Raw genomic sequence first — 24,918 nt, 5'->3', positions numbered from 1 at the left:
CCTGACCGTCCCTAGACTCAGGCCAGGAAGGAATTGACACTGTGGATGGCCAACATAGGATGGCCCCATAGAACCACCTGGCCTGGGCTTTTTCCTTCCCTACCTCTCTTATTTTTTTCATTGAATTCAGCTATTTGGGGTCACTTAGCTAGGTAACAAGCAGGCACTGTAGGGGAACACAGATGCACATGTGGTACAGAGCTATCCAGAGACCACAGGCCAGACTGCAGGACACTGTGGCCTCCCTGGGGAAGCAGCAATGTTATAGAGATGGTTGGATACTAGCAAGGAGTATCTTGAGGGAGGAAGGGGAATGATCCTGAGGTAGGAGGGGCCCTCCAGACTGACAGCAGGTTTCCAACAGTAAGATTCTCAGATGCTGCTTCCCTCTGGTGGCAGCCAGTTGTCTTGCAACTCAGAGACCACGTGATTTCGGGGAAAAGGACCTCCCTGGAAGAGAACTGAAACTTAGGGTGGGGACTGTAGAAAGGGGCGGAGAGATCCGGAAGCTGACTTGCCAGGAGTTGAGCTGAGGTTGGCTGAGCCGTGGGACAGCCTGCACAGAGGTTCAGGTAAGATTAACCAAAAATAGGTGTCAGCTTGGGTCTCAGTGTGGAAAACCTAGCTGGATTGAAGGTGGTGGGTGGGGGCTTCTTTGCTACACTGAGGAGTAGACAGAAGGCTAGGAAGCTGGAATTTTGGCCTGAGTAAAAGACTGATCAGTATCCCAAGCTCTATAGGCAAAGGCCAGGGGGACCTGCTACCGGCTTGTTTAGGGAAGAAGGCCCTGCCTGATTCCCCTGACTGTTTTCTTGCCTTCTGGCCCTGCCCACTTCCGCCACAGCTCTGCCCCTGCCCTCAGCTCCCTGCCCTATGTACCCCTGAAACTAGCAGAGGAAGGAAGGGTTGTGGGGGATTAAAGGATAGGTTGTGGGGGCAATGGATGAAGAGGGTTGATAAGGCATCTGAGAAGCAGCTACTGCCTTTGCAAATGCTTGGGGATCTTGCTGCTCTCTCACCAGAAGCAGGACACCAGAGGAGTTCTCTTTCAAACCATAGATTCCTGAAAAGTCTTAAGATTAAGACTGATGCTTAAGATTTCCTTCCAGATGTCACAGCCTAGAAAGTTACGAAAGATTTTTTTTTGGTAATTCCTAGTGATAAAAATGAAACAATTCAGCCTCAGATTTTTGAGATGGATGGGATCTCTGGGGGCCCTTGCCAGAATCCAACCCCAATGACCAGGGTCTCCCTATTTCCAAAGTATCAGTCCTGTGGACGCTTCCTGCTGTTCTTATTCCCAGGATGGCATCAGGCCGGGCACGCTGCACCCGAAAGCTCCGGAACTGGGTAGTGGAACAAGTGGAAAGCGGGCAGTTCCCAGGAGTGTGCTGGGATGATGAGGCCAAGACCATGTTCCGGATTCCCTGGAAGCACGCAGGCAAGCAGGACTTCCGGGAGGATCAGGATGCCGCCTTCTTCAAGGTGAAAGGCCTGGAAACCAGCCCCTCGGAGTGAGGGATGGAGTATACACCACACCGGTGCTCTCACCCTCAAGGGCTTGCGTCCTCCTGGGTTTCAGATAAAGGGGGGGTTGGAGGGTAGAACTAGCTACATAGTTGTCAGAGCCCAGTGCAAAATGTAAATGCAAAGCTTAGTAAGGATGTCAAGCCAGCAACAGCCGAGCATAAACCTAGCACAGGCTTCTATGCAAGTGCTCGGGCTGCCCGTCCATGATGCCACCCCGTAGAGGGTCTGCAGGGGTCTGTACATGCTCCTACTTTCTTTACTGTTTCCTAGGCCTGGGCGATATTTAAGGGAAAGTACAAGGAGGGGGACACGGAAGGCCCTGCTACCTGGAAGACTCGTCTGCGCTGTGCCCTCAACAAGAGCCCTGAGTTTGAGGAGGTTCCTGAGAATGGCCATAGGGATGGGGCTGAGCCCTACAAGGTGTATCGGCTGGTACCACCAGGAACCCTTGCCGGTGGGTGTCCCCTTTGCCCCCCTACTCCTAGGATCAGCAAATGGGGGAGGAAGGATGGATATGTGGGCTTCCCAGGAGGATGGTGGGCCTCCCTCCAGGCCCCTCGGTCAGAGTTCTGCCCTGTCCTTGGGAAGCTCAGGTTCCCCTCCCCAGTTTCACCCCTCCTTTCACTGTCTCCTATCTCTTCACTTCCCTCTGTGCCCACTTAAGGCTCTGGCCCTTTCTTTCCCTGTCAATATTCCACAGCTCAGCCAGTGACCCAGAAATCACCATCAAAGCGACACCACAGTTCCATGTCCTCTGAGAGGGAGGAGGATGAGGTTACTAGGAAGAACTGTACACTCAGCCCCTCCTTGCTCCAGGACCCCCTCAAAAACGTGAGAGCTGGGGAGGAAACTGGGGGAGTATGACGGCAGGACAGTAATTGGGGGAAAGGTGAGCCAACAATAGAAATTGTCTGCAGGAGTTGGTGGAGACCAATGGGGGAGCAAGCCATTCAGACCTCGGGGGCAGCAGCGGGAGCGGCAGCAGCAGCAGCAGCCCTGAGCCTCAGGAAGGTACCAACTGCCCTGCCTCTTGTGTCATCCCCCGTGCCACACCCTCTGACCCTGGGACTCCCCAGTCCACTCTGAATGACCAGTGCCTCTGTTCCACTTCCAGGCAGGGACATAGCTGAGGCCCCTTTCCAAGGAGATCAGGTGTCCCTGGAGCTTCTGCCCCCTCCAGATTCAGGTACTTGGTGTTTGTGACTCATCCCTGCTCCTCATCCCCCCATGTCATTTCCTGTGGCTATGTGAGCGTTATCTAACAGTCAGAGCTTGCAGCAAACTGGGCCCACCTTACCCAGAGGCACTGGTTTCCAGGCAGTGCATCCGGCCAGACTCCAAACAGCTTGCTTCTTAGAAATAGCCCCTATGTACTCTGTTCCCTGGGAATCCACTTTGAGACATTGATTCTGTGGGTTAAGTAGAGTCCCGATCTCTGGGACCTTCTTGTAAACTGTTAAGACCCAGTGCATTAAGCCCCGAGGCCTCAGTGGGAATCTGTAGATTAGCTCCTCTCCTGAGTGATGAGAAGGTCTGACAGGAAGCTCCCCTGCTGAGGAGGGTTGTGGGGTGAGGATAGAGGGGGCAGGAGCCTTCTCTAATCTCAGAAAGTGTAGCTGCTACCCCAGCCCACCATGTCCTCCCCAGCCCTCCCTCATATGGTTTCCTTCTCCGGACCTCACATTTCTCACCAGCAAAATGAGGACATTGGATTTTCAAGGAGCTCCTTTTCAATTCCCCAGGGTTTCACACTGACCAGTGGACCCCTGGGGAGGGATACGGGTGCAGCTGGCCTTTCTCTGTCCTCAGACTACTCGCTGCTGCTCACCTTCATCTACAGTGGGCGCGTGGTGGGTGAGGCCCAGGTGCAGAGCCTGGACTGCCGCCTCGTGGCTGAGCCCTCAGGCTCCCAGTGTGGCATGGAGCAGGTGATATTTCCCAAACCCGGCCCACAAGAGCCCACCCAGCGCCTGCTGAGCCAGCTTAAGAGAGGGGTCCTGGTGGCCAGCAACTCCCGGGGCCTCTTCGTGCAGCGCCTTTGCCCCATCCCCATCTCCTGGAATGCACCCCAGGCTCCACCTGGTCCAGGCCCGCACCTGCTGCCCAGCAACGAGTGTGTGGAGCTCTTCAGAACCACCTACTTCTGCAGAGGTGAGGCTGCTCCAGCCCAGCACGGGAGCCCCCACCCCCATGTCTGTTCCCCACCCCGGACTGTGGGCCCAGCCACCACCCTGCACTCCCTCCTCCCTGTGTTGGAGCAGATCCTCCATCACAGTCCAGGCATGGCATCCCTGCACTTGTGAGGTGCACATCCCTGTGCTCAGCCCTGGCAGCCCTCTTCCTCAGCCAAGGCCGCGGAAGATGAGGCCCAGGTGGAACCCAGCACGAGTGTCCCACCTCGGGAGCACCACCACGTGGAAGCAAACAGTATAATCATGGGAAGGTGCGCCTCATGGTCCCCCCTCCAGATACTCACACACAACCATTCACAGGTTTCAGAGAGCTAGCACACAGCACAGACCCCGGCCCACTGCTCAGGTGCCCCCCAGGTTGCCCCCTCCCATCCGGACCTGGAATTCCACTTCCTGCCTCCATTCTGCTCTCAACCGGACCTTGGAAATGGAGGCCAGGAGACCCAGAGCACGTGTGTCCCCAGGGCCAAAGGGTGCCTAGTGTAGGGAGGGTGTAAGCAGGCGACAAAGGTGTGGCACAGCTGTGTTAGCAGCCAGGGCTGCTCAAGCACTGACTAAGCTCTCCCAGCAGAGAGCAGTTCAGGTTGTTTGATGGTCAGCTGCCTCTTAAAGGGGCCCCTTCTTTTCCTGTTTATCCTTAAAGGGGCCCCTTCTTTTCCTGTTTATCCACCGGCGAGCAGCAGCTTAGCTCCCAGCACATCTCCTCGCACAAGGCAGCAGCCTCGCCAGCCTGCAGCTTCTGCCCTGGCCTGGCTCTCCGAGTGGCCCCATTCCCTCCTGTCTTTCTCCACTCTGGGTTCTTCCCTCTGCCCTCCCTGCCTGGGGCCCTCTCTCTTTTCTTGTCCTTCTAACTCTTGACCTTTTCTCTCTCAGACCTGGCCAGATACTTCCAGGGCCTGGGTCCCCCACCTAAGTTCCAGGTGACACTGAATTTTTGGGAGGAGAGCCCCGGCCCCAACCACACCCCACAGAGTCTCATCACAGTGCAGGTGAGTCGGGGCAGGGCAAGACTAGCCTGCCCACACGGGGTGCCCAGGAGGAGAAGGGGCCTCCTGGGGAAGGGCCCCCAGGAAGGAGCTCCTGGTCATAGTGCTCACAAGCCCCTCTCCCCACCTCTTCACACAGATGGAGCAGGCCTTTGCCCGACATTTACTAGAGACTCCTGAGGAGCAGGCAGCCACCCTGTCCCTGCTGCAGAGCCTGGAGGACCCCCTCTCCTCCTCCCCTCTCTGTTCCTCCTACCTCCTCTGAGAGAGCCCCAACCTCCACGCAGTCGACCGGCTGCCTCCCATCGTGATCATTCTCATTGGTTGTCTGTGTTGATTTTGTCGTTGAACTCCTTATGGAGTCTGGTTGTTGGGAACTCATGGATGACTTGTATTTGTGTGTGCGTGTATGTATTTTTTTTTTAATTTTGAGATATACCCTTTTTTGTTTCTGAGGAACTGAGGGGGCCTTTCCCTCTACCCCAAACTCCAAAACCTAGCACTTTATATTTCCTTCTTAGTTCTTTACTAAGGATTTAAAATAAAATTTTATTGAAAAAGGAGTCAGAATCAGATTTGTTGGGAGTAGAAGGCAGCAGGGTCACAGGGAGATGATGGAGACGGTTTATATCCTGAGAGCAGAGTACTCAGACTCTCTGCTGCCAATGACTCTGGGCCCCTTTCCTCTCCTCCCACCACAGGCCCTGGCCGGGGAGCTGTCTGGGATCTTTGGGTTCTGGGCCTGGCTCTCTATACCCTCTAGGCAGCCAGGATTAGGGAGAAGGTTGGGGTCAGCCACCAAGAGGGGCACTGAGCCTACAGCCACTGTAGCCACCTTCACATGGAAAAATCTGGCTCCACCGTCCCTGGCTGGAGGCTTCTGATTTCACCTAGCGTTGGACTCTGGCCTGGAGGTGTCAATGAACAGGAGAACTTAAGGTCGACCTGAAACTGTGAGCTACAGGCCCTGGAGCCTGGAGGGAAATCAGAGGGAGGAGCAGCCCTGTCTCCTGTGCCCATGGCAGACTGGGTCCTGGTGTTCTTTCTCCCAGCATGTGGAGCAGTGTCACCCCAGTTGAAGGCTACTCCCAAATTGGTTTCCTCAGTCTACATGAGCCCCACAACAGACAGCCTGGCCTAGACGGCCACGTCATCAGTACGTTGTCTGTTGAGATCCCAGGGGTCCAAAGCAACCGACCCTTCTCTCCCTTACCCTGTGTTTATCCTGCTACCAAGCTGGAAGTCCTTCACAAGGCCGCTTGTCATCCCGCCTCCCTACACTCCACTCCACCAGACCAATCCACCACCTACCTGACTGCCACAGCCTCCGGCTTCCCCTGTTCTGTACATGACAGCAAACTGGAGAAGGGGCCTGTCTGACCAGCTCCATTCTGTCATGTCACTTTTATAAGCTTTGAGTGGTTCACCTACATGATCAAATCTAGATGCCCAAATTCTTGAGGAACTTCTTACTGTCTCACCTGGCAAAGTGCAGCGCTGCTTTCGAGACTTCCTGCCTCCTTGGACCTTCGTTGTCTTCAGTCTTGTCCATCATCCTCCTGAAGAGCCAAGAGCCCAACAGGCATCTGCACTAGCAGTGAAGAAATCGGGTACTGAGTCTTGTGCCCTTGATTTGCTGAGATCCCTCTGGGACCTTCTTCGGACCTCCTTTACTTCAATTTTCTCTCATACCACCACATCAAACCATCTGCAAATCCTATCAAAGGGTAGATTTCTGCAAAATCTACCCATAATCTGACCACTTATTTCTGCTCCCCTCACCAACACTGGTTTAACCACCACCATCTCTCATCTCTTCTTTCTGCTTCCTTCCACATCTTCTTTTCTGCAAAAGGAATCTTTTTAACAAATAAATCTCATCATGTCACCCTTCTGCTCAAAACTCTCCATTAGCTTTCAATTTCCTCAGGGTAAAATCTCCAATCCTTACAATGGCCTCCAGGCCTCCATTGTAGCCCCTGTTCTCATTTCTAACCTCACCCCTTGCCATTCTCAGTTGCTTTGCTCCAGGCTCCCTGAACCCACTGAACACATTTCTGCCTCAGGACCTTTGCACCTGATGATTTTTTTTTTCCTAAAACACGTCCTTCAGGTAAGCACATGACTTGCCCCCTGTCTTCAGAGAGGGCTTCCCCTGAGCACCCGACCTAAATAGCAGCCCTCCCCACTTTCTCTGTTCTCCTATGTGGCCTCATCTTTCTTCATAGCACTAATCACCACTTCCCACATTTCTAGTTGTCTACTTGTTTTATCATCGCTCCTTCCCTAATCCATGAGAACAGAGACTTGTTTTGTTCATTGCTATATCTGCATTGCCTGAAGGAGTGCCTGGCACATAGTAGGCATGTAATAAATACTTGTTGGATGAATGAATGGATGAACAAATTGCTGTATCCCTTATCTCTTAAACTAGGTTCTAAGCACCCTGAAGGTAGGTGCCCCTACTTTATCATGTTTGTGCCCCAATGTGAACGCTTACGAACATTGACAATATACATACAGTGATTGAAACAACTTGTAAGTATCATGTGGAAGTCAGTTTAGCCAAGCTCTGTGGAATAGGGACAGGGAACACTGGAATTCAAGAGAGCAGAGTTCCCAACCAGGCTGTGACTAGGACAGCCTAGTGTGTGGTCTGGGAGAAACAGTCTATACAGGCCCCTGTTTTCTCATCTGTAAAGGCAAAGCTTGGACTAGGTTTGGAAATCCCTTTCAGATTTGATACTCTGTGATTGTAAATTTAGGGCAATCGCACTTCATTTGACAAATACTTGCGGAGCTAAGTTTCAGGCACTAATGGAAAAAATAAGACCCAAGTGTCCAGAGTTCTTAGATTGAAAAAACAAAATAGGGTCAGCTCAGCTGTAAAAAGTGCTGAGTTTTTTTTTTAAACTGAACTACTGTTGATTTACAATATTGTGGAGACTTGGCCCTAAACCTAACACTACCTTAAACCTATCCCGAGGCCTAACCCTAGCCCTAAAACTGAACCTAACCTAAACCCTTACCCCTAAACATAACCCTATCCCTTAACTCTAACCCTAACCCCTAACCCTAACTGACCTTAAACCTAACCCTAACCCCTAACCCTAAAACTAACCCTATCACCTAATCCTGACCCTAACCAAAAAAAACAAAAAAAAATTTTACAGTAGTGTCTTAATTTCCAGTATATATATATACATATATATGTATATGGAGTCTTTTTCAGATTCTTTTCCATTATAGGTTATTGCAAGATATTGAATATATTTCCTTGTGCTATACAGTAAATCCTTGGTTATCTATTTTACATGTAGTGGTGTGTATCTGTTAATCCTATACTCCCAGTTTATCCCTCCCTCACTCTCTTTCCCCTGGGAACCATTAGTTTGTTTTCTATGTCTTTGAGTCAGTTCTTATTTTATAAGTTCATTTGTATTATTTTTTTAGATTCCACATATAAGTGATATACAATGTTTGTCTTTGTCTGACTTACTTCACTTAGTATGATAATCTCTGGGTCCGTCCATGTTGCTGTAAATGGATGGGATTTCATTTTTTGTGGCTGAGTAATATTCCGGTGTGTGTGTATGTGTGTTTGTGTGTGTGTGTGTGTGTGTCAATATGCCACATATTCTTTATCCATTCATCTGTTGATGGACACTTAGGTTGCTTCCATGTCTTGGCTACTGGAAATAGTGCTGCTATGAACATTGAGGTGCATGTATCTTTTTGAATTAGTCTTTGTCTTTTCTGCATATATACCCAGGAGGGGGATTGCTGGATCATATGGTAAATCTATTTTTAGTTTTTTAAGAAACCTCCATACTATTTTCCATAGTGGCTGTACCAATTTACATTCGCACCAACAGTATAGGAGGGTTTCCTTTTCTCCACAGTCTCTCTAGCATTTATTATTTGTAGACTAATATTAAATTTTACTTTTTAAAAAATTTTTATTATTTTTTAAATTGCAGTATTTGTAGATTTTTTTGATGGCCAGTCTACTGATATGAGGTGATACCTCATTGTAGTTTTGATTGGCATTTCTCTAATAATTAGCAATGTTGAGCATCTTTTCATGTGCCTGTTGGCCATCTGTACATCTTTGGAGAAACGTCTATTTAGATTTTCTGCCCATTTTTTGATTGAGTTTTTTGTTTTTTTGATATTGAGTTGTAAGAGCTGCCTGTATATTTTGGAAATTAAGCCCTTGTTGGTTGCATTATTGCAAAACCTCCCAGTCTGTAGGTTGCCTTTTCATTTTGGGGGTTTCCTTTGCTGTGCAAAAGCTTGTAAGTTTGATTAAGTCCTACCTGTTTATTTTTGCTTTTATTTCTTTTGCCTTAGGAGACTGATCTAAGGAAGTATTGCTAAGATTTATGTCAGATAATGTTTTGCCTATGTTTTCTTCTAGGAGTTTTATGGTGTCCTGTCTTACATTTAAGTTTTTAAGTCATTTTGAGTTTATTTTTGTGTATGATGTGAAGAGCTGAGTCTTAAAGAGGCAAAGCATGCCCTGGAGTCGAGGCTGGGAAGGACATTCTAGGCCAGAGAAATGGCTGTGCAAAGGCAGGAGGCATGGGGAAATTCAGGATATTTGTGACTGCAACCATACAACTTATGCTACACAAAGAAATGTTTGAGACAAACGGCTTTTGTATGCTGAGAAGTATGCTCTGTGCCCAACAAAGCAAAAGTCTGTTTCAGCCAGGAGAACATTCACAACTGGAAAACAGCCAGGTGAGAAATGCCCACAACCTAAATTGTTCAGGTTTAGGAAATGACTCGGCAAGTCCTCTCACTGCTTCCTATGAGATCTGACTTACTCCGCATCAGTCTGTGACGGCTCCAAGGCCGCCTCCCACGGCTTCTATCTCCACAGCTCACCCTAGGCCCTAGGCTGGGCGCAAAAGCGGATCAACCGCTACTCGGTGGGATTCGAGGTGGGGGTGGGGGTGGAGAACAAGGTCTAAACTCAGGTCAGGCGCCCAGAAGAGGGCCTGGCGGTTGTCCCCAGGATGACCCGACCTCCCGGGCTAGTTGAAGCGCCTTTGTTACCAGGCTCACTGCAGGGGAAGCCTGGGGTTTGCTCCCCGCTCATTGGTCTGCAGAGAAGCGCCTCCGAGGACCCGCTGTTACCGAGGCGAGGACGAGAGCCTATTGGTCAGGACACCTCACAATGGCCCCCCGGCCACGCAGGGTTCTTCCCATTGGTTCGCTGCCTGCCTCGGGAGACCCCTATTGCCTAGAACACAGGCCTGCTACTTGGCGCGCCCTGGAACGAGCGCCCCCCGGCTGAGCCCTGTTCTTCATTGGCTGCTCTGGGGGCCGCTATCTAATGAGGAACGAGGCGCAGAGCCCCCCGGGCACTCTCTCCCTGCAGTAGGATCTAGCCCTGCTGGAGGGGGACCCGCCCGCGACGGCAGGAGCCAAAGCTGTGCAAAGGCCAGGAGCCCAGCATCTCTGAGGAGGACACCTGTTCTCCGTGGGGACCTGAACTGGATCGCAGCGCAGGCCTCCCAGCGTGAAGCTCTGCATCTCCGACTTGAAACTCAACCCGGCAACCTCCAGTAAGTTCAAAACACCCAGGCATTGCGTGAACCAGCTCAGGGCTGACGGAGAAGGTGTCCCAACTCCTGTGTATCCAGGCTACATCTCCATTTACTTATTCCCTTAATCATTTATCCACCCATTGTTTATCGGTTCATTTGTTTGGCATTCTATGGGTCCACCCGCTCTGCTGCATCCTTCTCTCTGTCAGTATTAGGAAATCCCGTGCCCTGAAGGCTTCGTCGGACTGAGATCCAAGAGCGGTGGAGACAAGTGAAAGCCCAGAGGGACCATGTTCTACTATCCCAACGTGCTCCAGCGCCACACCGGCTGCTTCGCCACCATCTGGTAAGGGCTGGCCGGGCCAGGGTGGGCAAGCCAGGAGGGACACCCAGGGATCCCAGCTGAAGGGCTCCCCTCTCCATCCTCACCCCACTTCCTCCCTCCAGGCTGGCAGCCACGCGCGGCAGCCGGTTGGTGAAGCGTGAATACCTGAAGGTGAATGTGGTGAAGACCTGGTAAGGCCCAGGGAAGGGAGGAGCGGCCTGGGGCCAGGGTGGGTCAGGGGATGGACTGGGCCAGGCCGGGCTGGGCTGTGGGGCTGGTCCTTGACGCAGTGGGTGATCAGGGCGTGCTGTTTCCCCAGCGAGGAAATCCTCAATTATGTGCTGGTACGCGTGGAGCCCCCGCTGCCCAGTCTGCCGAGGCCCCGCTTCTCCCTCTATCTGTCAGCCCAACTCCAAATCGGCATCATCCGGGTCTACTTTCAACAATGCCAGTACCTCGTAGGTAAGGCTGGGAAGGCTTCGAGGCAGGGCAGAGCGGAGGGTCCCTGGCCTGGGCTGGCGCTCTACCTTACCCTCCCTGCCCGCAGAGGACATCCAGCACATCCTGGAGCGCCTGCACCGGGCCCAGCTGCAGATTCGCATTGATATGGTGGAGACTGAACTGTGAGTATCCTCTGGGGACTGGAACCACCAGCCTTTGGCAGGGAGCCTTCCTGCTTGACCTCAGCCCATCTTGGCCTCAGTACTTGATAGCTCACATTCTCCCTCAGACCCAGCCTGCTGCTTCCTAACCACCTGGCCATGATGGAGACTCTGGAAGAAGCTCCAGACCCTTTTTTTGGGATGATGTCTGTGGATCCCAGACTCCCCAGTCCCTTCAATATCCCTCAGGTAGGTCTCATCCCCTGGGACACCTGATGAGTGGACACTGCAGAGGGGTGTGCTGTTCCTGTGCCAGTTGTTCAGGGAAGGGCAGGAACCTGCTACAGCTCTGCCCCATAGGAGTTGGCGCAGGGCGACTGTCATGGGGGACCCATCCAGACAAGCCTGCTACACTTCCCTATTCAGGACCAACCTAGAGGCAGCTCTTGTCGCCACTCTTCTCCATGCTATTCCCACAGTTGAAGCCTTAATCCAGACCCTGGTGTCTCTCAGCACCAGGTTTCCTTACCCATGTTCTTGTCCATCCATTTCTAATACCACTACAGCTTAGACAGTGTTACCCCCTTTCTTCAAAGACGTTGCCAGTGGTTCCTCACTGCAAACAAAATACTAACATTTAAGGCTCTCCGTGTCCTGGCCCAGAGGGAGCCATCCCCAGACATCCTCTCAGCGCATCCCCTGGGCATCTTTGGCTCCCAAACACCAGTCTGGCCCCTATGTCCCAAAGATACCACATTTACTTTTCTGTTTGAGCTATTTCCCTAGCCCTTAATGATCACTCCTCATTCTTTTACAGACTTCACTCAAATGCTACCCTTTCCCATGAAGCCTTTATCCCACTCTTAGCCAGAATCAAATGTTGTTCTGGAACTGAGCACATCACTTGGGTCATGTTTTATCCTTAGTGTTGACTCTGGCTGGGGTCATATACTATTCATCTCCCCACTAGACCATACACTCCTTAACATCAAGAACATTTCCTGTTCCCTCTGTCCCCCACAACACCTGACATAAGGATGTAGTACTTCTTTCACAGACAAGTTGACACAGACTAGATAATTGGGTGGGGGCAGGAAAAGGAGGAAAGGAAACCAGATAGTGAGTGGGTTCACTGCATACTAGTGTCAGTGCCACAGAATCGGGCATTTAGGGGTATCACTGTCCACTGTCTGACTAGGGCTATGAAAGCGGGGAATTCGGGGGCTGAAGCTGAACCCTATCTCTTGTCCCCAATCCCTTCCCAAAGATTCGACACCTCTTAGAGGCTGTGACCCCAGAGAGAGTTCTTGAGGAGATTCCTCCTGAAGTCCCTACAGAGCCCAGGAAGCCAGGTGAGCAGAGAGAGACATCCTTCTGGTGAGAGGCAAAGAGCCAAGAGCTATAGAAATAACTCCCTTTGAGCTTCTCTCAGGAGCCAGGCCGTGTGTGTATAACTGCATAACTGTCTCACATGAGTCCTGTGCAACTGGAGTCCTTCCCATTTTACAGATGAGGAAAGTGCAGCCCATAGTGGTTAAGCAATGTATCCTGGGTCAGCTTGCCAGGGTCTGACTAAGAACCTAGATTGAGCTGACTCCAGAGCCCATGCTTTTGCCTTACCACATGGGTATGGGAACTCAGAAAGAAGCAGAGGGGCTGGTGTGACTTCCCTGCCCCTGCAGACAGGATTCCGGTCACTGTGGTGTCTCCCGAAGCCATCACGATCCTGGAGGAGGAACCCATACGTATGCTGCAAATCGAGGTGAGCTGTCCCCCTGCAGAGACCAAGGCCCAGGTCTTGCTTCTGGTGGCCTAGCCCCCTGCATCCACTTCTCTCTGCCCCCGGAGTCCTGCCTTCTCTGCCTCCATTCCCCCACCCCTGCCCCTGGCCCCAAGCACCCCTGGGCTCCCTTGGCCCAGCCCGGCCTTGTGGCATGTGCCTCTCAAACAGAAGTGGAATTGAGCCCCTTCTCCTTTTTCTTCCTCTTCTGACAGGGTGAAAAAGACCTCCCAGAGATCAGCCGCCGAGACTTGGACCTGCTGATTGCTGAGGAAGACGAAGCCATCTTGTTAGAGGAACGTCGTCGGCTGGGTAGGCCTGTCCGGGAAGGTAGGGCCTACCCAGCGCTGGATGGTCAGGCCTCCGCACAGGCAGTCTGGGCCTGGGCCATGCTCCCATCTCTTCTCTTCTGTGTTCTGAGCCCTGATCCTCTCTCTGCAGAGGCCAAGGAGGAGCTCCGGGCCCCAGAGGAGGAGATCGCAGTTCCCCCACCCTCACCTGTAGCTCTTGCAGAGTAAGGGCAGGAACCCCCAGACCAGGTACGGGTCACTGCTGGGAGGGGGAGTGTCTTCATTTTGCTTGCCCACTTCCCCTCAGGGTACTTCCAGGCCGGGTCCCGGTCCCCGAGGAGCCGAAGCTGCCAGTCTGGGAGCCCAGGGCCCCACTTCCTGGTGAGTATCCGCTATGCCTGGGTCCTTCCTGGGGGTCCAACTTGCTGAAGAAAGGACCCTCTAGCTTCTTGACTGGGTGGCTTTGAGAGTAAAGGCTGCGGGGCAGAGCCAGGACCTTGAGTGTTGTTGCAGAGGTGACCCCCCCGCTGGAGCTGCGTCTGCCAGCCCCACCAAGCCCAGAGGTGAGTACCCTTCCAAGCTGCCTTCTCTTGGCCCTCCCCTCCCAGAGCTGCTCACCGATTTTTAGTTTCCCTAAGCCCAAGGCCACCACTAGCTTCCACAGGCCTTTATGCCAATGAGCAAAAGGTGCCCCTGCCCATGCCCCATTCTATCCAGCTTGCACTTCCCAGATGGACACCTCATTCAGGGCGGGAGCTGCACCCGCTCCCGGAGGCCCCACCCAAGCCCTCTCCCAGGGCACCTCTAGGGGCGGGAGTGTGGGGCCTGTTTGCAGTCCACAAGAACGACAGGAAAAGGAGTAAAGGGTAGCCTTGCCCCTGCCTCCCCTCCTCATTCAGCGGAGGAGGCCCCCAGGCCCCCCACCTCCGGGGGCCCCACCTGCTCGCCGCCGCCGCCGCCAGCTGTTATTCTGGGACAAGGAGACCCAGATCTCCCGGGAGAAATTCCAGGAACAACTGCAAACCAGAGCCCACTGCTGGGAGTGTGTGAGTGTAGCCCAGGCTCAGGGGGGACAGAGGGAGGCAAGTGCACGCTGGGCCTTCTAGAGTCTCCAAAGTGCACATGGTGGGGGTTTGCCCACACACCACTTTGTGACCCTGCCTGTCACATCCAAGGGACCGGCTGAGTCGTCCCTTTAGCAATAAGCAGAGTGGGCAGGGACAGGAGCCTGAGAATTGGAAGGCCAAAGGCCTTGGAACAAGACTTTGCAGGTGAGGAAGGGGCAATGGCTCCTTCCTAACTGGGCTTCCGGCCTTCCCCACCACGTAGCCGAAGGTGCAGCCTCCTGAGAGGATGATCACAAGCCCTGCCGAGCTGTTCCGAACCCCGACTCACCGTGAGGAGTGGTGGGAGCTGGTGTGTGGGATCCTCTGAACCCATGTTCCTCGCTGTTGGTGTTCCTCACGCCTCAAACCCTCTCCCTGCTGCCTGCTACCCTCAGCTGCCCCGCTGCCCCCAGAGCTGCTGGCTTTCTGGACCCACTCTGCCCAGCCACCCCCGACAGCACTCAGGCGAAGGCCGCCCAAGGAGGCCGAAGAGGAGGCCGCAGCCGAGGAGGAAAGGAGAAAGGCTGAAACTCCAAGTGATATTGAGGTAACTGTATCTTCACTCCTTCCCGAAAAGACCATCTGCTCTGCCCGGCTCCAGGGCTGCTGCTTCTTTCCACGCGAGCACCAGGACTGAGCAGGGCTGCTCGAACCCCGCCCCCCATGCTCATGGAAGCTTGGGGTCTTAGTTCTCTTTCTTTCATCCCCAGGCCCTGAGGGAGGCCCTGGAGCCCAGTGGGCCCCTCATGGTGTCAGGTAAGCACCTGGAAAAGGGATGGTGGAGGCCAGCACAATCCCAGGGAACCGGTCCCCAACTGCTAACAGCTCTCATCAAAGCGTTTTAACACGAGAGCACACACTGAGTGTCTTCAGTAACCCCCACCAACCCATCCCCTGCCCCCGGTACTTTTAACGAGTCACTGCACAGCTCTGGCACCCAGTTTGACCAGGTGGCCCCTAGGGCCTGACTGCCTAGATGCAGACAAACCCGCTCAGGACCTCCCTCTCCCCTCGGACAGAGATCTCCCTAGAAGCGGCTGAGGAGGAGAGGGCACGCGTCAGCCTCGTCCCCCCAGAAGAGCGGTGGTAAGCAGGACCTGGCCCGCGAGCCTGGCCAGGTTGGGGAGGTGGCTGAAGGGGTGGGCCCTCATCACCCTCACAGCCGCCCTTGCCCTGCTGTACCTCACTGCCATGTCCTAGGGCCTGGGCTGAGGTGGAGCAGCCGGAGCCCCCTGTGTTGCCTGTGGTGCCTGAACTCCCCGAGGTGCCTGTGGAGATGCCTGTGCCGCTGCCACTGGAGCCTGAGCTGCTCTCGCTGGAGGCCGTGCACAGGTACCAGGGAGGGTGGGCCGCGGTGGGTGGCCTGGGCCGGAGCCTCGGCCAATGGTCCTTGATCTCCACAGGGCAGTAGCACTGGAGCTGCAGGCCAACAGAGAGCCTGACTTCAGCAGCCTGGTGCCGCCTCTCAGTCCCCGCAGGATGGCTGCCCGAGTCTTCTACATGCTGCTGGGTGAGCTGGGCTCGTGTGCCCATGCGGGGCTGGGGAGCGGACACACTGGCCAGAGACTGCCACAGGGACTCCCTCTCACCAGCCTTCTCCTCCCCTCTTCACCAGTGCTTGCCGCACAGGAGATCCTTCGTGTGAAACAAGAGAAGCCATACGGGCGCCTCCTGATCCAGCCGGGGCCCCGATTCCACAGCGGTTAGAGCTCATTTACAAAGCGGTCAGGAAACTGACTGCGTAAAACTAGGTCCTGCCTCACTAGGCCCTGCCTGCCTCATTATGAACAGGCATCTCTGTCCTTCCTGTTCTCAGAGCTACTGTTCAAGCAGAAAATAAACTGCCTTTATTACAGCCTGGTGTCATGACACTGTATTGTCCCACAGCACAAGGCAGCGAGTAGGGCTGAGACTCCAAGTGGGTATGAGGCCCAGGCTCAGAATCTTTGTTAAGGCATAAGCTGGAGCTGGGCTGAGAGCTGGGCCTGGGTGGGCTCTGTCCTCTCTGGCCCAGCTGCACCCCGTAGTCTAGGTGAGGCCCAGGACGGCCTGGAGCTCCTGGGCCTTGTCGCCAGGCAGGGAACCCAGTGCCGAATGGAAGCTGTCGGTGTGCTGTTTGGCCAAGAACGTCAGGAGAAGCAGCAGTGCCGCCTTGGTGTCTGGGTGGAGAGTGAAGAGGGAGAAACCTGGGGAGGGCTGGCCCCCAACTCCTAGCTGCCCCAGGCCCTCTGAAGCCCTGCTCCTCTGCTCTCCCCACAACCCTCCCACGACTGCCACCCTCACCTGGTGGGATCTTGTTCTTGGCCAGAATGAGGCTGTAAATGCGCAGGAGCTCGGGAGCCACATCTACAACCTGTGGGAAAAGGGCCAGCTCAGGGGCAGAAGCACTGCTGGGCCCCAGCACTGGGGTAGGTGGTAGGAGCCCAGGAGAGGCGGTCTCCCAGTGGGGCCATCTGAGCTTAATACTGATTCAGACATCCTAAACTGTGAAACATGAGAAGGACCCATGAAATGGAGTGGAAATAGTCCTTTTTTCTTTCCTTTTTTTTGAGAGGGTGGGATTGTGACCAAAGACACCTGAAATCCTGGCCTCAAGACCAAAAGAAGCCCACACACCCAGGAGCTCCACCAACACAGTAGTTTCCAAAGGTGCAAGACAGAGGTAATGGAAACAGGAACACTGGAGCATGAGTCCAAAGCTAGTCACTTGGTGCAGACAAATCTCATTCAGAAAGCAGAGCTGCTCTGATTCAAATAGATGGTGGGGTGGCCAGAGTCCACAGGCTCCATGGAGCACAATCTGAAAGAGTCCTGATCTAAGCAATCAGCCCAGGAAAGCTGTGACTTCTGGCTCAGATCAGAGAGTGGAAATGGCCAGGTAAGACAGAGCCTCTCAGAGGAAAAATGCTACGTGTCGAGAGGAAGCCCCTCCTCTCCCATTACAGGCCTGGCTACCAAGCCTTGCAGACCAATGAGAAAGCAAAGAGCAGCTTTAACCGATGCCAACTCTGCCTGTCCTTGAGACTGGAGCATCAAGCTTCCCTCCAAGGGCCCCAGCATTGGCGTTACCTGGTCAGGGCTGCTCTGGTACAGGAAGCTGAAGAGGTGCCCTATGGTGACCCACTCCTCCAAGTCCTCCTTCAGTGGCAGGGCGTGCAATAGGGCAGCCAGCACCTGGACGCAGACATGACTTTGGCCCCTAGCCATGCGCATTTCACACCCTCCTCGGGTTCCCGACCCTGCCTGATGCCCCGACCCCTCACCTGGGGCTCTGGTTTCCTTGTGGGACTGGCCATCAGCAGGCGGGCGAGTGCCCCACAGATGTTGTCACGGACACGATCGTGGCGCTCCCGCGCCAGGAGGGGCAGCAGGAGCCCCAGCAGCTTGGGGAAGTGTCTGGTCCCCAGTCAAGGAACAGGCACATGGAAAGAACTTTCCCATCCCAAGTCCCAGGGACACCCACCCTACCCAACCCCGGCTCCTTCCTGCAAGCTGAGGATACTCCTGGGCGGGGCGGCCCCCGTGCTCCACCAGCACACCCAGCCCAAAGATGGCATTGCTCCGCACTTCGGGGTCTGCCTCCCGGGCGCTGCTCAACAGCACAGGAAGCAGTCGGGACACAAACTGAGCCGAGGCAGCACCCAGGCTCTGAATGGACTCCGCCAGCGTCCCCACCGCAAAGGACTTCTCAGCTACTGTGCAGCCCTGTTTCTGGTAGGGGGAGAAGTGCATGTCAGCCTAGGGCTGGGTGCAGGGCGCATGGGGTTCAAAGCCAGGGGACAGAGCACTCACCATCTTGCAGAGCAATAATGGCAGGAAGCCGGCAAAGAAAGGGGCAAAGGCATCTCCCCCCGCTGCAGCTGCCAGTGCGGGGATGGCCTCACCAGCGTGCTCGAGCAACATGGCATCATATTCAGCCTGTGGGGCCAGGTTGGGAGCTGGAGTACCAGGGCCAGCTCTGAGACTGGGGGCACCTCTCACCATGCTCCTCCACTGCCACAGGTGGTCCCCCTGGGGGCTGCCCCTGGTTGACAGGATCAGCGCCTCCCAGGCTGGGCTTGTTTGCAGCCCAGATTTTTCTCTAGGTCCTCTCACTCTCACTTATCAGTCCAAGCCTGCCCTGAATCCCCACCTCCAGGAAGCCTTCCTTAAATCCCTACTAATTTAGGAGCAGCATTGGTCATCCAAAGCCACTGACCAATCTTTCAGCAGCCCTAGTACCCCCAGGCCAAGCCCAAGCACACGGTCTGCCCTGCCCTGTGGAGACTCTCTGGTCCCAGTTTCCACCCACAGCTCTCACCTGGTCTTCCTCGTCTTCCTCATCGGTGTCCTGACAGGCTGTCTGCGGGGAAGGGGAGCTCAGCTCAGCCTGGGCTCTCCTGCCCCTTCTCCTTCCCAGGGGTAGAGGAAGGGGGAAGCCAGATAGGTGACCTCTGGCTATCCCCACTTGGGCCTGGGCCACCTCTTCACCCTGCAAGCCCCGCTCACCTTCCTCTGCAGCACAGCCTTGAGCACACTGCAGAGCTCAGCCAGACGCCCAGGGGGCTGCAGCGTGAGGCTCCCACAGCCACGCAGCACCACCGTCAGGGCCTCCAGCACGGCCATCACCACCTGGCGCTCCCGCTCCCCGTGCACTGCCTGCATGTAGGACGGCACCACCCGGGCCAGGGCGGCCTGCAGAGCTGGGGACATGATCGGCTGAAGCTCTGACCAGGCCTGCCCCTCCCCAACCCCTCTGCTTCCAGAGGACCCAGTACCCGCATCTCACCAGCAGTGTTGGGTTCCGAGGGGCAGCTTTGACAGGCTTTGTGCAGCGCGCAGCAGAACTGACCCAGGGCCTCATGGGCTGCCTTCCGCACATTCAGGTTAGGGCACTGCGGCACGAGGAGGGGGCAGGATGTGCCTGCTGGGTACAGGGCGAACACAGGGCCCCTAGCCCTCTGACCCCCACCCCTCCGCCCACCAGCCCACTCACCTCCAATAGTCTGAACACTTCTTCGAAGACAGTCTCCATGTAGGGAAGGAAGGCCACACTGTAGACAGACACAGGGCCATGGGGAAGGGGTTCCTAGCAGGGGCTCCCAGTGCCGGGGATAGGCCAAGGCTCACCTGGCGTTCACAGAGATCTCCCCCAAGGCAGCACAGGTGTCTTCCTTCTCATCGAAGAAGGCATTTTCCACGCTATACCTGGAGTAAAGAGGGGATACAGCAGTGATCGGGTACCAGTAGGAGCACAGCTGACCCTGGGCCATCATCTAAACCAGGATTCCTCCGACCAGAACGGCAGGCACCCCTCCACACCCTGAGATCTCTGAGTCCTCCTCCTCCTCCTCCTCCTCGTCCATGAGCTCCTCCTCTTCCTCCCCATCGCTCTCGTCATCAAACAGGAGGAAGGCGCTGCTTCCATCATACTGAGGCTGGACAGGAGAGGCACAGCAGGGAGTCTGGCTCAACTGGGCCCAGGAGAGAGACCCCATCCCAGGGCTGGCCTCCCCAGTCTCGCTGGGCCCATCTGCTCTCGGCTCACCACAACGCCCTCAGTGGAACGCAGTGACGACAGCATGAGTGTGGTGATTTGTGGCAGGTGGGGCGCTAGGCTCTCACCCATCAGCCCCGATAAGGCTGCAAACAGGCTGTACCTGGCGGAGGCAGGTGGAAGCTCTACAATCCTGTCGGCAGTATCTAGACAGGAGTGGGGAGCCCAGGGAACCCCTGGTCCAGAACCAGAGGACTCAGGTGGGGTAGGGGCACAGCAGGGTGAGGGCTCACTTACGTGCACCGCCGCAAGTCAGGGTCGTCTACCTGGTCGCACAGGCCCAGCCCCAGCTGGCAGCATTCCTCAGCCAGGGGCCTCATGGGCTCCCCCACTGCTCGAGCCAGCACCCCAAGCGTCTCTGTGGGGGAGGGGCTTGGTTAGCACAGCAATGTGGAGCTAGGCCAGAGGTGAGTCGGGCCAAGGCCCAGGGGACCAGAGGTGGCAGCTAGGGTGAGTTTAGAAACCACTCCTACTCCTAGCTACAGTGTGGAGGGGAGGAAGACACCTGTGCTGCTCAGGGGCGATCTTCTCTGGGCATCCGCCCTTCCCTGGCACTGGGAAGCCCACCTGGGAGCTCCTCACTCACCCAAGCTCTGGATCCGCACAGGCTGAAGGTCCTCGTGGCCTGTCAGCAGGAACTCCCGCAGGTGCTCCATAATGGTGAGGAAGTAGGGCAGCATGGAGTCCTGGGCAGCTGTGGCTGCAGGGCAGCAGGACAGAATCAGAGCTGGAGGGTGAGCAAGGATCACATGCCATAGGCACCAGATGAACCCCATGCTCCCGCCTCCAACTCACCAATGGCCCCCAGGGCGCTCACAGCCAGCTCCTTGGCCCGAGAGCTGCTGGGTTCCCTTAGAGGCTGCAGCATACACTCCATGAGCTCCGGAAGGTAGGGCTGTACTTTAGGTCCTATGGGAAAGGCAGCTCGCTAACAACCAACCTAGGTCTCCTACTTGCCTCCAGGCTGACCCTCCTTGCGGGCCCACCACATCCCACTCCCCACCACAGGCAGTGGTTCCGGGAGCAGCACATCCTGCCCCCTTCAGCCAAGACTACAGCCCCGTCCCCTCCCTCGTACCCCCAAATGTCATCACTACCTAGATTCTCCACAAAATTCTCTAGGGCATAGCAGGCCTTGGCCAGGTGGTGTGTGTGCCCAGGAGGCACTGACTTCAGGTAGGCGAGGAGCAGTGGCATCACCTCACCGGAGTAGCTGCTGATGTGGGGCTGGGGGAAGGAAAAAGGGGGCCTGAGTCAGCTCAACTGCAGGGCACACGCCAAAGTGTTGAGGGCAGCAGGGATGCCTGAGAAGATGAAGCTGGGGGGCTGGTCCCTGGGACAGGCGGGAACTTTGAAATGGTGGCTGCCCAAATTTGGCCTTGCTGACCTGTAGGTTCTCTGAGAACTGGCCCAGAGCGAACAGTGCAGCATTGCGTACAACCTGCGACGGATCCTCCAGGCTCTTGCACACAACCTGCAGCAGTGGGGGCAGCAGCCTGGATGGGGCGGGACAAGAAGATGCAGACTGACAGGCAGGATCCGAGAGCCCTAGGCCAAGCCATTCTCCTGTTTCCCCTAGGAAAACCCAGCTTTCTGTCACCAGATGGTGAGCACCACTCACTGGTCCCTATAGCTGGGGTAGCCATTTATTTTCTAAACCAGGATGCGTATGAGAGCAACAAGAAGATGCTATTGATAATTAGGCTTAAACAACAAACAGACCAGCACTGCTGTGGGTGGTGTGGTCCCCCTCCCCACGGCCCATCCTCACTCCAGGACAGGGGAATAAATACCTCTGTCTGATATGGTCACCAGCTCCATCAGACAGCACCGCCAGCACCAGGAGACCAGCCTTGCGTTGGTAGGGGCTCTCACTCCTCAAGGCCTCTTCCAGCATGGGCATCTAGGAAAGGAGATGGCGCTCTCCTGAAACCCCAGCACGAGCCTGCCTGGTCATGCAGCAACAGGCCTCCACACCTACCAGGACACAAACATCCTCAGCCTCAGGGGACTACGCAAACCTAGGGGTAAGAGTCACACTTACCAGCAGGGGACAGAGCTTCTCAGGGGGCAAATGGAGTGCCAACATGTCCACGACCTGCAAAAGAACAGGGAGACTTTGCTGAACTCCACCTCTGCCCCTCAACCTCCCCTAACCACCTAACACCCTGTCCCCAGGCCCTCTCCCACATCCCACCTGTACAGCAAAGTGCTTGGGTGTCTCCCCCACCAGCCCAATCTCCAGCTCTTCCTCCTCCGAATCCTGGTCCTCAGGATCCAGCTGGCCCAGTGGGGGCTCGGCAGCCATAATGGGGAAGAGGGTGTGCAGCAAGGGTGGCAGGAGACGATTTTTCAGTAAGGCCTGAAGAGGGAGGGCAGAATGGGCTCCCTGAGAATCTGCTCCGAAGATGGATTCACATTAAAAATTCCAGCCGTTCAGGCCACAGGGGGTCCAGCCGGAGATTCCCAATCCCCCAGCCAAGAGCTGGGCTGAGTCCAGATCAAGTCTTGAACATCTTGGCTATGGTACTTTAGACACCCTGAGATGGACAGAAAGCCCCGGGAGTGAGATAAAGGACAGAGATGGGGATGGGGTGATGGGCGTCAGAGGGCACTCACCTTGCTCTTGACTTTAACCAAGAAAGTGAGGCAGCAGAGAATACGCACACGTACTGCATCACCCAGGGCCACGTTTCTAGCCACCTGCCCGGAGACCAGTGAGACTCAGAAATAGGCAAGGAAACTCCCAGTAGAACAAGCAGCAGGGATGGTGCCGACCCTGGGCTCACCTCCAGGCAGAATGTGAGGACCTCTGAGAGGTGGGAGGTGATGATAGGCACCTCTGACTCCAGCAATTCATCCAGGGCTTCCACAGCCTCACAGGCCTTTGCCTGCCAGACAGGAAAGTCATAGGGTTACTATCCTCTTCTTCAGTGGACCAAGCCGATTGCTTCTGTACTTTCCCTCCAACAGAGCTCCTATCCAAATGTCCTCACCTCATCTACAGGGATCAGACTCTGCACAGCCATGATGAGCTTAGGCACCAACATTCGAGCAAGAGGCTGGAGGACACAGAATGAGCTGAATCACAGAGAGTACGATGTAGCCTAATCCCAAGCTCCAGAAACTGGCAGCTTTCTTGAAGTCTGGACATCGGGGGAGCCCACACACAGCCACCCACAGGTTCCCCTCGCAATTGCTAGGCAGGACAAGCAGAGAAAGTGTCTGAAATAGCTCTGCATCCCGCAAGGGTGAGGACATGAAAGCCCGAGTACAGGGAGCCAGGGAAGGTGAGGGCCCATAGCTCACCACATCGTCAGTGCCGAGGTAAGGGGCCATTGTGGTCAGGGTGCGCAGGGAATAAAAGAGGAGCCCAGGAGAGCCCACCTCACCAAGGGTCTCATTCAGAAGCCGAAGAAGCTCCCGGTGGTGTGGTCGGAAGGCCTCGGGCCGGGAGGTCACCAGCACACTTAGCAGCAAAAGCCCCATCTGCCCAGGAGTTGGGGTTGAGAGAGAGAAGCTTACATGCTCTGTCCAGCTTCCAGATCCCTTCCTCCCACCAACCACGTGATAGTACCTCTCTCTCTGGGATGCGGGGGCTGTGTGTACTGTGCTGAAGAAGCTGCATGAGCTGAGGCCAGGCCTCCAGGCCTTCCTTTCGAAAAATGGTGGCTGAGAGCTGGGCCAGGCTAAGTCTCACAGAATGCCTGCGAACAGGAGAGATTCCCCACCCCTAATCACCCTCCAGTACCCTCCCCTGCACACGATGGCCCTACCTCTGTTGGATGGCCAGGAGAGAAACCTCCGTGGGCAGAGGGTCTCTGCCAAGTTGGGACACATAAAACAGCAGCTCAGAGGGAAACTGGCAGCATCGTGGATGTGCAATCTGGTAAGTTCTGACCTCACTCATACTCAATTTCACTCCCATTCTTCTGACTTGTGTTTGGGAGACCATCACAGCCCACTCTCAAGAACTTTAGTCTTTAACACAGCCTGAGAATTCTTCCTCCATTCTTGGTCTAGAACTGAAGCCCCTGATCCCCAAGTCCCAGCCTGGCGCTGAAAAAGGCAGAAATCCCGGGAAGGTATCAGTCTGGAGTCAGTTAGGACCCGGAGAGGAGGCAGGTAGGCACTTACTCTGTCTCTCTCTGGAGGACCGTCAGGACCAGGGACTTGATGCTGGAACACAGGTGGCAGACGTTTGGTACCCAAGAGCCGCCTCAGCCTGGCCCCGCCCCGCCCCTGGCCCAGCCCACCTCTCCCGTTGCTCCGCCGCCAGCCGCCGCCAGCAGGTGCTCAGTCGTCTGCGGGTCAGCACAGCCGCGAACTGGCGGATCTGGGATAAGGAACCGGGCATGTGAGGGTCAGGGCAGGAAGGTGATGAGTGGGCCGCCGGGGGCAGGAACTGGGGCCTGACCAATGGCGTACTATGGGACGCTCAGTGGCAAGGGGCAGGAGCTTCACCTGAGGGTCGCCCGCTGAGGCCAAAAGGTCGCAGAGCGCGGGCAGGGCGGCGGGGTCTCGAAGAGCGGTCTGGAGCTGCTCGGTGGCCTGGGGGAGGCTGGGGGGTCAGTGTCAAGCCTTTCCCGCAACACCCCCCGTTCACTCCGGCCCGTTCCCGCCTGCCCCGTACCCGGCGGATGCGCTCGGTGTCCGGCAGCAGCAGCTCCCGCAGGATCTGTTCCAGGCCGGCGGGCTCCATGGCAGCAGCTGAGCCGCCGCTGTGGGGCCGGGAGGGGGGAGGGACAGCACGTGGAGGTTCTGTAACCCACTTCCGGCGGAAAGGGCGTTGCTCCGCGCCTCTCCCGTCGCCAGGGTGATTCAACTCGCTTCACACCGAGCTCGGGCCCGGCTATTTCCGTTGGGCTGAGCTCCGGCTGAGCCGCGGAAACAGAGCCCCGGTAATATAGGTTCCCAGAGCCGACAGTTCCCAAGTTCCGGGGAGAGTTCGAGTTCCGTACATTCCGTACATTACTATGGGACAGTGCCCTTAACGGCAGGACACGAGTTCCT

At 55.6% G+C, this 24,918-nt stretch overlaps 3 protein-coding genes across 6 annotated transcripts; 2 read left to right on the top strand and 1 right to left on the bottom strand.

Annotated features, from left to right (window-relative positions):
* Positions 1 to 50: 50 nt before the first annotated feature.
* On the top strand, positions 51 to 5,271 carry IRF9 (interferon regulatory factor 9). Of its 2 annotated transcripts, XR_006724766.2 has the most exons (10): positions 51 to 572; positions 1,305 to 1,485; positions 1,801 to 1,984; positions 2,231 to 2,361; positions 2,448 to 2,541; positions 2,645 to 2,716; positions 3,340 to 3,681; positions 3,792 to 3,973; positions 4,596 to 4,711; positions 4,848 to 4,869. XR_006724766.2 is itself a non-coding variant. In XM_010954756.3 (9 exons), exons 2-9 carry the CDS (start codon positions 1,306 to 1,308, stop codon positions 4,971 to 4,973), a joined length of 1,245 nt encoding a protein of 414 aa, XP_010953058.1. In that variant the 5' UTR covers positions 51 to 572; position 1,305; the 3' UTR covers positions 4,974 to 5,271. The 2 variants fall into 2 exon arrangements, 1 of the variants encoding a protein (XP_010953058.1); XM_010954756.3 differs by lacking the exon at positions 3,792 to 3,973 and having other exon boundaries at positions 4,848 to 5,271.
* Positions 5,272 to 5,405: 134 nt separating this feature from the next.
* REC8 (REC8 meiotic recombination protein) lies at positions 5,406 to 16,224 on the top strand. Its single transcript, XM_074365725.1, has 19 exons — positions 5,406 to 10,284; positions 10,476 to 10,612; positions 10,714 to 10,782; positions 10,911 to 11,053; positions 11,139 to 11,214; positions 11,322 to 11,442; positions 12,461 to 12,545; positions 12,876 to 12,955; positions 13,189 to 13,487; positions 13,571 to 13,644; positions 13,777 to 13,826; positions 14,163 to 14,309; positions 14,593 to 14,659; positions 14,765 to 14,916; positions 15,080 to 15,125; positions 15,389 to 15,455; positions 15,570 to 15,701; positions 15,773 to 15,879; positions 15,985 to 16,224. Exons 2-19 carry the CDS (start codon positions 10,557 to 10,559, stop codon positions 16,074 to 16,076), a joined length of 1,863 nt encoding a protein of 620 aa, XP_074221826.1. The 5' UTR covers positions 5,406 to 10,284; positions 10,476 to 10,556; the 3' UTR covers positions 16,077 to 16,224.
* IPO4 (importin 4) lies at positions 16,194 to 24,813 on the bottom strand. 3 transcript variants are annotated; one of them, XM_074365722.1, is made up of 30 exons: positions 24,539 to 24,813; positions 24,370 to 24,456; positions 24,162 to 24,241; positions 24,043 to 24,084; positions 23,483 to 23,612; positions 23,215 to 23,394; positions 22,902 to 22,967; positions 22,695 to 22,796; positions 22,525 to 22,608; positions 22,103 to 22,267; positions 21,950 to 22,003; positions 21,699 to 21,808; positions 21,293 to 21,401; positions 21,003 to 21,132; positions 20,701 to 20,814; positions 20,492 to 20,605; positions 20,143 to 20,263; positions 19,897 to 20,008; positions 19,671 to 19,786; positions 19,479 to 19,556; positions 19,345 to 19,402; positions 19,138 to 19,243; positions 18,858 to 19,051; positions 18,670 to 18,711; positions 18,162 to 18,287; positions 17,872 to 18,080; positions 17,633 to 17,765; positions 17,439 to 17,543; positions 16,653 to 16,722; positions 16,194 to 16,528 (listed from the first exon to the last, which is right to left on the bottom strand). In XM_074365722.1, the coding sequence occupies exons 1-30, from the start codon at positions 24,605 to 24,607 to the stop codon at positions 16,398 to 16,400; spliced, it is 3,237 nt and encodes a 1,078-aa protein (XP_074221823.1). In that variant the 5' UTR covers positions 24,608 to 24,813; the 3' UTR covers positions 16,194 to 16,397. The 3 variants fall into 3 exon arrangements, with proteins under 3 accessions (XP_074221823.1, XP_074221824.1, XP_074221825.1); XM_074365723.1 differs by lacking the exons at positions 19,671 to 19,786; positions 19,897 to 20,008; XM_074365724.1 differs by lacking the exons at positions 16,194 to 16,528; positions 16,653 to 16,722; positions 17,439 to 17,543; positions 17,633 to 17,765 and having other exon boundaries at positions 17,942 to 18,080; positions 18,162 to 18,307.
* Positions 24,814 to 24,918: the final 105 nt, after the last annotated feature.

Source organism: Camelus bactrianus, chromosome 6 (genome assembly GCF_048773025.1).
Source record: "Camelus bactrianus isolate YW-2024 breed Bactrian camel chromosome 6, ASM4877302v1, whole genome shotgun sequence".
Classification (NCBI taxonomy): Eukaryota; Metazoa; Chordata; class Mammalia; order Artiodactyla; family Camelidae; genus Camelus; species Camelus bactrianus.
This window is presented reverse-complemented; position numbering and strand designations above follow the sequence as displayed.

Excerpts from the sequence above, each read along its gene's own strand:
- IRF9 (XM_010954756.3), top strand. The coding sequence starts at position 1,306 with ATGGCATCAGGCCGGGCACGCTGCACCCGAAAGCTCCGGAACTGGGTA. Across the intron at positions 2,717-3,339 it reads TCTGCCCCCTCCAGATTCAG|ACTACTCGCTGCTGCTCACC; the intron begins GTACTTGGTGTT and ends CTCTGTCCTCAG. Across the intron at positions 3,682-4,595 it reads AACCACCTACTTCTGCAGAG|ACCTGGCCAGATACTTCCAG; the intron begins GTGAGGCTGCTC and ends TTTCTCTCTCAG.
- REC8 (XM_074365725.1), top strand. The coding sequence starts at position 10,557 with ATGTTCTACTATCCCAACGTGCTCCAGCGCCACACCGGCTGCTTCGCC. Across the intron at positions 10,613-10,713 it reads GGCTGCTTCGCCACCATCTG|GCTGGCAGCCACGCGCGGCA; the intron begins GTAAGGGCTGGC and ends TCCTCCCTCCAG. Across the intron at positions 13,488-13,570 it reads TCACCTGTAGCTCTTGCAGA|GGTACTTCCAGGCCGGGTCC; the intron begins GTAAGGGCAGGA and ends ACTTCCCCTCAG.
- IPO4 (XM_074365722.1), bottom strand. The coding sequence starts at position 24,607 with ATGGAGCCCGCCGGCCTGGAACAGATCCTGCGGGAGCTGCTGCTGCCG. Across the intron at positions 23,395-23,482 it reads CCCGCATCCCAGAGAGAGAG|ATGGGGCTTTTGCTGCTAAG; the intron begins GTACTATCACGT and ends ACTCCTGGGCAG. Across the intron at positions 22,609-22,694 it reads TCCTCACATTCTGCCTGGAG|GTGGCTAGAAACGTGGCCCT; the intron begins GTGAGCCCAGGG and ends GTCTCCGGGCAG.